An 8,665-nucleotide genomic window follows, 5' to 3' on the forward strand; every position below is an offset into this window, starting at 1 on the left:
TTGATAATGGATTCAGTGCAAGTACAGATGTCCTGAAAGCTCAAGTACATGTGTGTATTTCTATCACACGGGGACTCATGGATGGGGAAATCACACTTAATGCAAGGTTTTATTAATCTTTTGAACTACGTCTGAGTTTGTAGATGTTATTCAAGTCCATGATCTAATTTTTTCTTCAATTTTAGAACTTCTGACCATTTGTGGTGAGAGTGTTGTTTTTCAGGACTGTGACTGTTGCTGTCAGTTCTGTAAAACTGTCAGTGAGTGTTTCACCCCTGTCCCAAGACACTGTGAGGGCTTGGATGGGTTTCTCAGCAGCTTCTCCTCTGTTCTCCTGTTTCTCTCTAGATCCCCCTGCACCCTGATGTGAAAGAAAGAACATTTCTGCCACTTATGAGGAAGCCCTGCATTCTTTCCCTGGCTCATTTATCAGTTTGTTTCTCTAGGAAAGCCACAGACTTTCATTTGTGCGTTTTTGCATCACCTGAAAAATGGAGACCATAACAGTTTCCTAAAACTGGTGTTAGGAGACTAAATTGATTAACATTTGTATTCATAATTAGTGTAAAGAATCTGTAGAAATGGGAGTATTTATTCTGTTTGATTGTTGCCAAAATTGCATTTCTCAAAGCTCCTGACCAACTTTTCAAATTTTTCTCCAGTAGCAATAGTAAACTATAAATTTGTTCCTTCTAATTGTTTTTCACTTCAAATAGAAAGCCAAATGCAAACGAGGGGGAGACAAGGAGGGGAAGGTGTGCTCACCTCTACCCCTCTTTGCCAGAAGGGAGAGAATCCTTGTGGCTTTTCCAGAACTAGAATAAATGATGGAGTGCATCAGGTGTTTAATGCCTCAAACTTGGCTTTCCATCACAGATTTATAGCCTTTGTAGTGGCTACATCCCCAAACATATGGAAAGAGAGTCTAGACATTAACTTTTTCTGTAAAATGCATTCTAAGGAAAGGCTGAAAAATATTTCCCAGCATCTTCTGAAAACAAAACTCTGAGGTTTGCCTGACTTCCCTGTTCCAGTCTTTTTGCTGTGTACAAGAAACAGAAGTGAAACAAACTCTGAATAACAGAACTTAGTCTACTAGAAAGTTTTTTGTTTTCATAAAAAATTTAAAATGGAAAAAAAAAGTAGTCTTTTAAAGAAGAACCAGCAGCTCTGTTTTAGACACACCATCCCTCATAATAAAGGAAATGAGGCAAAAATCCTAAATGGATGAGTTTTACAAGGAGGAGGAGCATCCAGAGTTGTTCTGGCTGCGAGACCAGCTCACTTGACTGAATTCAGCCTCCCAGAAAAATGGTGTGCACTAATATTTCATACCGTTCCTGGGGGCGCTTCAATGCCTGCACGAAATCACATATAATGCAAAATGCTAAGAGGAATCCAGCAAAACACATGAAAGTGCAATAAATGTTTAAGATCTTGTGAATGCGAACACAGCACTTCATAAAACCCTCAGTTCTGAGAGCAGGGGTGCTGTATACGTCATAGGCAGAACATATGGTGCAACCACAGTGCAGTCAGAGCTAATCAGTGAGCGGTGATGGAGCTTTTATTCTAAAGTTTTAAGGACGTGATTAAATTTAATGTACATGCTAGACAAGGAGCCTGTCTTCAATTGCTTAGACCTACCAACCTAGGAGTGCACACAAAATGCCCTGAGGAGATGTCCTGTTTTCTGGGAAGGCAGGAAGGTTCACCAGGGGGATGTCCTTATTGATTTTTATCTCTATACATGCCCCTGTGAATTATTTATCTTCCTGTATGCTTCTCTGACATCTTATTATGAAAGTCTCTTGTAAATTACTGTAAAGCTCCTCATTCCCAGACTTAATGAGGGTTGGTAGGAAATCGGTGCTGATGAGTGTGTTTGGATGAGTGCTGGGATGGGGGCTGGTGCCTGAGTGCCAGGAGGTAATGGGGAGTGTGGGTTCCACTGCTGAGCCACCTGTGGGTGCATTGCATTTATTCACTGTGTAAGGACTTGGGATCAATTCAATTAATACCCCCATTAATTGTAACAGCGTGGATTGTGTTCAGCTCAAGGACGTCACCCACCGTGGTTGCAGGGTGTAGTGCTGCAGACATACCTTGCTGTCTAGATTCTGTGCTTGTTTCCATGTCTAAGTGCTGTTTTCTAAATGCTCATCTTCTTTTGATGTTTCTAGGAGCTGGTGGGGAGTAATCCTCCTCAAAGAAACTGGAAAGGAATTGCAATTGCCTTACTTGTTATTCTCGTTATCTGCTCCCTGATTGTCACCTCCGTCATACTCCTGACACCAGGTATTTATAAACTTTAACTCACTTCCAGTCTCGTTTTCTTCTGTAATTTTACACTTCCAAGAGTAAAGGGATTGCAAACTGACTGCAAAGTCGACATCAAAGGAATCCTCCTTCCTGACTTTATCTTGATGTGATGCTGAGTTCAAGGCTGTTCTTAGGTAGATTGTTTTAGCGTTTTACATTTCAGTTCAGAGCTGAGGACACAAGGCTGGAACTTGATTGCCTAAACATGGATGGGGAGTGTCATTTTAGATGTGCCAGGGTAGGAGAAGAACCCTCACAGGGCAGTCAGTGAGGGCACAGGAACTTCTGAAATTCATGTGCACATGGAGCAGTAGTTGCCAGTTGAGGGTCATATCCCAGACCATTGGCAATGGCATTAGTTGCTTATGCCTTGGTACCTAAATCCCATCCCATTCAGCTGGATTGTTTTTTAGTTCAGAGCACAGTGTTTACAAAGAAATTTCAGATAATGATATACCAGATATTACTTATCCACAGCAAATAATTAGTAACTTCCCAATAAGGAATTCTTTAAGTTAATCCCCTTACCAAGTTTCAGCAAAGTTCTGTGCACGTAACCTCTGTAAATTACTTCTCTTACAGTAGTTGCTGATGTTGTAGGCTTGAATTTTAATGTGGTGTCATTATGGTTATTTATTATTATGTATTTATACAGCCCTGTAAATTTCCATGCCTACTTAGGGAGTAGAAATAAAGCAGCACTGAGAAGACTGTGAACTGAATATGAAAAGACAAACAAAATGAGAGACAAGACATAGAAAAGAGAATTCAGTGTCAGAAAGGGTGAGGAGCTACAAAACAGGGGGGAACCAAAGGTTCCTTGCTTAGGGATGTAGAGGAGAAGAACAGGGACTCCTTCTTGGATGAGTACATCTGAGTGGGAGAATTTGGGGAGCAGCAGGACAGAGAGCACAGAGCTGAGGAGCAGAATGGAGGCAAGAGAGAAATGGAACCTCCGGAAGTGCAAGAGCACAGGGTAGTGAAGTGGGAAAATGAGACGGAAGCTGTGGGGCAAAAATTTCCAGCCCATTACATGTGAAAGTACATGCAGTCCAGCAGGTCTGGGCCATCTTCCCTGACCAAATTCTTATCCCACATTCCTGTTGTATGATGAGCAGGAGACAGTGACAAACCAGGAAACACAGGAGTACACTGAGTTAATTTGAAAATGAGTGAAAATCAGCACATTATTTTTTTGGTTATTTATTGTCATGACATATTCAGTTTATTTCATGTTATCATGAAGTTTTCAATGTAAATGTAAGTACGATGTGGTCATGCCAGATTAATTATGTAATTAAATTAATTAAGGTTAAACTTAATTAAGGATAATCTATTAAATTAATTTTGCTGCTGTTCAGATTCAACATCTTTGGACAGTGCTGTTCATCTCTGAGATGTTTTGGGGCATGGTCTGTGAACTACACTCACATCAGGCACAACTTATTAGATATGGAAATGTTGCCTTCAGTTTTACAGAAGCACAGATTTTCAAAGATGCACACTAAAGCCTAGATTCCTAAACCCATACCTGTGAGCTTCCACAAGTTGTCTTGAAGCAACTGTACTGCACAGATGGGACCACGGGTGCCACTTTCATCAAAATCCAAAAAGATTGCATTTACTGACTTCCCTTGATCAGCTAGGTAGGTTACCCTGCCATGATATGAAATCAGATTTGATAAGCAGGACTCTGCTCTCATGAAGCTGTGCTGGCTGTGACCAATGACTGAATTCTCTTTCAGGTGTTTTTCAATACTTCCCAGAATAAACTTCTCCATAACTTTACCAGGCACTGAACTATCACTAACAGGCCTCTAGTTTCCAGGGTCTTCCTTCTTCTCCATCTTGAAATACCCACATTCAGTTCTAAATAAAATTCACAAGTGTATTTTTTAATTTATATTTTATATGCACACACAAAGACATTCTCCCTTTGGGATGTGTGTGCATACACATAAAATACAGTTTTTAGTATGTACCCAGCAACACCTCCAGATAACACTGTTGAGAGGGTCTCCATGCTTAAAACTTAGGAATATGCAAAGTTATTTTCTTTCTGTGCTAAAATTTCCGTTCATATTTTTTGAGATTTCTAATTCCCTGATCTGCTGGTAAACTGGGCTTGGGTTGTTTTTTTCCCCTGTTGACATTTCAGAATTGTGTCCTACATGTACATACAAAAACTCTGAGCTCAGTACTGCTCCTGTTTTTATTGTGGATCCAGAGTGCTTCATGGTGAGACTGTGGGGTAAATTAGAGAGCTTAGGTTGCTGCTGTGGCTTGGCAGCAGCTGAGTTCAGTCTTCTTCTAAGCCACTGGCCCTGGAACTTGTTATGAGGTTGGGCTATGACAGAAGGGAACAGGAGGCCCATTTCATGGGCATTTCCTGCCAGTCAGTGCTAAGTGAGACACTGAGCCTGGTTTGACAAATGAAAAATGTATAACATTGCTAATCCTGACTGGGATGTCCCGACAAGGACTGGGGAAGATGAAGGAGCCTTTCCAAAAGGAGAAGCAGAGTCTGCATTTCCCTGCCATAAAATAGTTCTCTGGAAGAAGAAATGTTTATCCTTTGGTAGCCAAGCAGAGAATTAAGTGATAGATAAGTGAACAAGAGGCAAGGAAGGGGCAGGAGCACAGTGAAGGAAGGAGGCGGAGCAGTTTTGTGGAGTTCACAGGGAGCTGCCAAGTAGGAGAGTGACATCGGCAATAAAACAAACAAAACAACCAAACAAAAACCCCTCTTCACTGCAAAAGCCTCCAAGAGGGGATAGTCAAATGTTTTAATTCTTCCTTCCAATGGTAATGTTGGAGTCCAGCCTGATGCTGTCACACCAGCACAAACAACCTTTTTCATTTTACCTCTGAATCCCTTACTTGTTCCTGTCTATCTCAGTCCTCTTCCTGTCTGGGAAACCATTTTTCTCTCAGTATTTTGGTGTTGGATTGAAGGCCTGCTTTGCAGTGCAGTAGCAAGACCTGAGATGCAGAGATGTTTTAAACCCAGTGCTGAACATCATTCAGTGTCTGATTCCAGAGAGTAATTTTGGACAAAATGGGCTAGAGTGCTGCATATGGGCATGTAGTCCATGCTCAGACAAAGAAAAGTGGTTACCTGGACCCATAACTTGGACTAACACTGGGAAAACTTGAGTAATCTCCTGCAAAGTCAAGAATAACAGGTAAAGTGGGAAGTGGGGAAGATTTGCTTAGCAGGGCAGATAATGATTAAGGTATTTAATTATTGGGGGAAAAGGGGATTTGTATATCTCTTCCAGATTCTTTTTCAAATCAGCCCAAACCTTTAAAGGTTTTAACTCTGGATTCAGCTGCAGAGGGGCTGAAATTCCTACTGGTTTGGGTTTCTTAGGGGGAGGATACTCACCCTGCTCCAAGATTAGCTCATAAACTGGGAGCAGTGGATTTTGCATTCAGCAGACGCTGTAATTACAGTAGCAGTGCTCTATTGCTGGCTAATGCCTGTGTCTTCTTTTATAAAATCCTAAAACCATCTCAACATTTCTGTGATTTGTATAGATGTTCTTTGATGTTCTAGAACAACATTCTCAAAAGAAGCAGTAACTGGTGGAAGTTTACATTTAATTACACAACAGGACACCACACTCACACACCATTGCCTATGTTGAGCTTCTCCAATTTCATGTGTGTGTGAGGCCTGCCGATCCACCCACCTCTGACACCTTTGAAAAATGTGAAGCTGTTTATACAAATGATAACAGTGTTGGCCTGAACCTTTCCTTATTGGCAACTCCTCACTTGTCACAGCATGTGGCACCTGTCTGGGTCCCATTCCATTGTTTGTGTATTTGTACAAAGACATGCAAAACTTTCTGGAAGTCTGCCCATGCACACACACACACAGAGCAAAGCTGAAAAGAGGACCCAGTCCTACAGAAATTGTGAGTACAATAAAACCTTCCCAAATTGCACTAGACATTTTGCTTAGGAAGAGGCTCTGCTTTCTCGTACATCCGTTCCTGATATTTAAAGCTTTCCGGAGATATACATCACATTTGCTCCTTTCAAATCTGACCTTTTAGCTGAAAAAAAGGAGAGTACACCCTAATACATATTAAAATTTTTGCAAAATCCATAAGAAACATTTCTCAGAAGAGGTACTGAGCTAGTCATTGCATAGCATTAATTCACAGCATGCTGTCTGACAGTCAAAGGTATTGCCTAGAAGCTTTGTAGCACTTGTGATACTCAGAAAGAACAAGGAACTGTCCTTTGAGCAGCTGTGCAGGAGAGCAGTTTGTTCACAATAGTTATGTATAAATGTGTATTTTACACCTCTAGGAAAAGGAGGGATATTACAGAAGGGAGAAAGGCTGCCTGTTTGCCTTGTCTGGCCACTGCCTTTTGGTGACAGAGAGGTCATCTGGGTGAAAAGAAGGGTCTGCCCAGAGATCCAGCAGGTATGCTGAGATGGGAAAGGAGCTCCTGGTGTTCTGGCCACAGAGAGATGGGCACACTGTCCCTCACATGCAGTGGACAACAGGCCAGTGTGTGAGGAGGGCATCTGACACCAGCATGTGGGCTGAGCACCAGGGATGATGGAAAGAAAGGTGGGCAGCCAAAGGTGGCTGTAGCCTTCTGACCTATCAAACAGCCTCTGAGCATGGCTGGAGTTGAGAAGAAGCTTGAAAGTGAGGAGGCAAAACAGGCAGTGAGGTCAGCTTCTTGCTCCTTTTTGTTTGAGTTTTCTGGATTTGTGGAAGATCTTTGTTCGTTTTGTGTTCTGGAGAGCCGGGTGTTGTCAGCTCAGCCCAGGTTTGTTTGGGACCACTGACTTCAAGGATGAAGAGCAGGCAGATGAACCCAAACACAGGGTTCCTGTCATGCCTCTAATATTGAATCAAAACCAATATGGGCATGGTTTCTACTCAGTTCTCTCAGCATGTAGCTGTGATGTTTGGATGCCGGGTTTGTGACTTGGCACTCAGATCTCAAACCCCTGTGCCTCTTGCACTGCTGCCATGCTGCCATCTGGATCTGCTGGGCTGGGGAATATGAATGCAAAAAAAAAGGTGGCACATGCTAAATCCTGTCCTTCCATAAGCCCAAAGAGGCCTTGCAGTCCCTGCAGTTGGGTGTGGACACAACCTGTCCCCCGACTGCTTTAGACACCCTGAGGCACACTTAGAGTCTGCTGCTCAGGACAGAGTGGGCTGCCTGAGGTCCCACAATTGCATTTCTTTCTCCACAAATGTCTCCATTAGGGCCAGAGGAATGGAGCAAGTGTTCTTAATAAGCCCTCTGACCTACCTGTGTGTTAGAGGAGAGGTCAGGAAATCTGATTTTTTTCACTAAAATTCATTGATGGGTTTATTATTTAGTTATTTGTTTTCTCCCCAGCTTTGTGGCTGAGATAAATGTAGTCCATGATCTAGTAAAGAACCCCCTGCAGCTCTTACAGCCCAAAGCAGGGGACAGGAAGGGAAGCTCAGCTCTTTTCTTAGAGAGGCTCCTAAGTGTGCAAAGCCCAGATGCAGCCTCTCCCTCTTCCTGCTGTCCCTCACGAGGAGCTGGAGTGCTGTGGAGGAACAGAGATGGTGCAGCTCCCAGACTGCCTGTCGCCATCCTGCAAAAAAGGAGGAATAGGAGGGGCTTCCCACCCTGCTTCTCCCCAAATCTCAGGGGTTTGCTTGTGCCTGTCCTTACGGCCTCATGGGGGGAAGGGGGTGTCTGTGTTCCTCCAGAGGGCATTTGGGAAGCAGCTCCTGGAACAGGCAGAAGCCCAGGGCTGTGTGTGGGCTCTGAGCTCCTGCTCTGCCCCTCCTGACCTCCCTGGGTATCCAGTTCTGGGGACTTGCACCACGGTGGAAACTAATTGGAACAATTTCCTGGGTTCCTTGTCGCCTCTATTTTCCATTTTAATAAATAAAATTATGCGGAATAACTTGGCATAATGCTGTCACACAGAGGGATTTGGCTGAGGACTTGTACTGATGGCTTTTGGTATTTGGAAGCCACAGTGAACAGTGTGATTGAAGCCTCAGCCAGACTTGGGAAAAATATGAACATTGAAGAATATAATTTAATTTGGTAAAAATGAAAGTTTGTTCTGAAACACCTTTTAGTGGAACAAAACACTGTTCATAGGTGATTTTCTGTCATCTCAGGTAGCTTAGGGGCTTCAATTTAGTACAGCAAAGAAGACTTTTTTCCCACAAATAAATGCCTTCAGAGTCTGATTCTGCTTTTCTAATCATGAGTGTCCAGTGTAAGTTTAGCACTAAACAATATTAAAGATAGCAAAGGCTGCCAGTAAGCCTCAGGCATGAGGATACTGCCATGAGGAAGGATGCTGAAAAAC

At 42.8% G+C, this 8,665-nt stretch overlaps 1 protein-coding gene across 4 annotated transcripts in view; it reads left to right on the forward strand.

Moving 5' to 3' along the window:
• The window catches only part of DPP6 (dipeptidyl peptidase like 6), a 540,742-nt gene that overhangs the window by 373,123 nt on the left and 158,954 nt on the right, over positions 1-8,665 (forward strand). For 3 of the 4 annotated variants that reach the window (XM_017728903.1, XM_017728905.1, XM_008629653.2), the window contains exon 2: positions 2,184-2,298. In XM_017728903.1, the coding sequence (XP_017584392.1) occupies positions 2,184-2,298 (115 nt within the window). Of the gene's footprint in view, positions 1-2,182; positions 2,299-8,665 lie in introns of all 4 variants that reach the window. The other variant, XM_017728904.1, reaches the window with a different exon arrangement.

This window comes from Corvus brachyrhynchos, unplaced genomic scaffold, assembly GCF_000691975.1.
Source record: "Corvus brachyrhynchos isolate BGI_N302 unplaced genomic scaffold, ASM69197v1 scaffold52, whole genome shotgun sequence".
NCBI classification, from domain to species: domain Eukaryota; kingdom Metazoa; phylum Chordata; class Aves; order Passeriformes; family Corvidae; genus Corvus; species Corvus brachyrhynchos.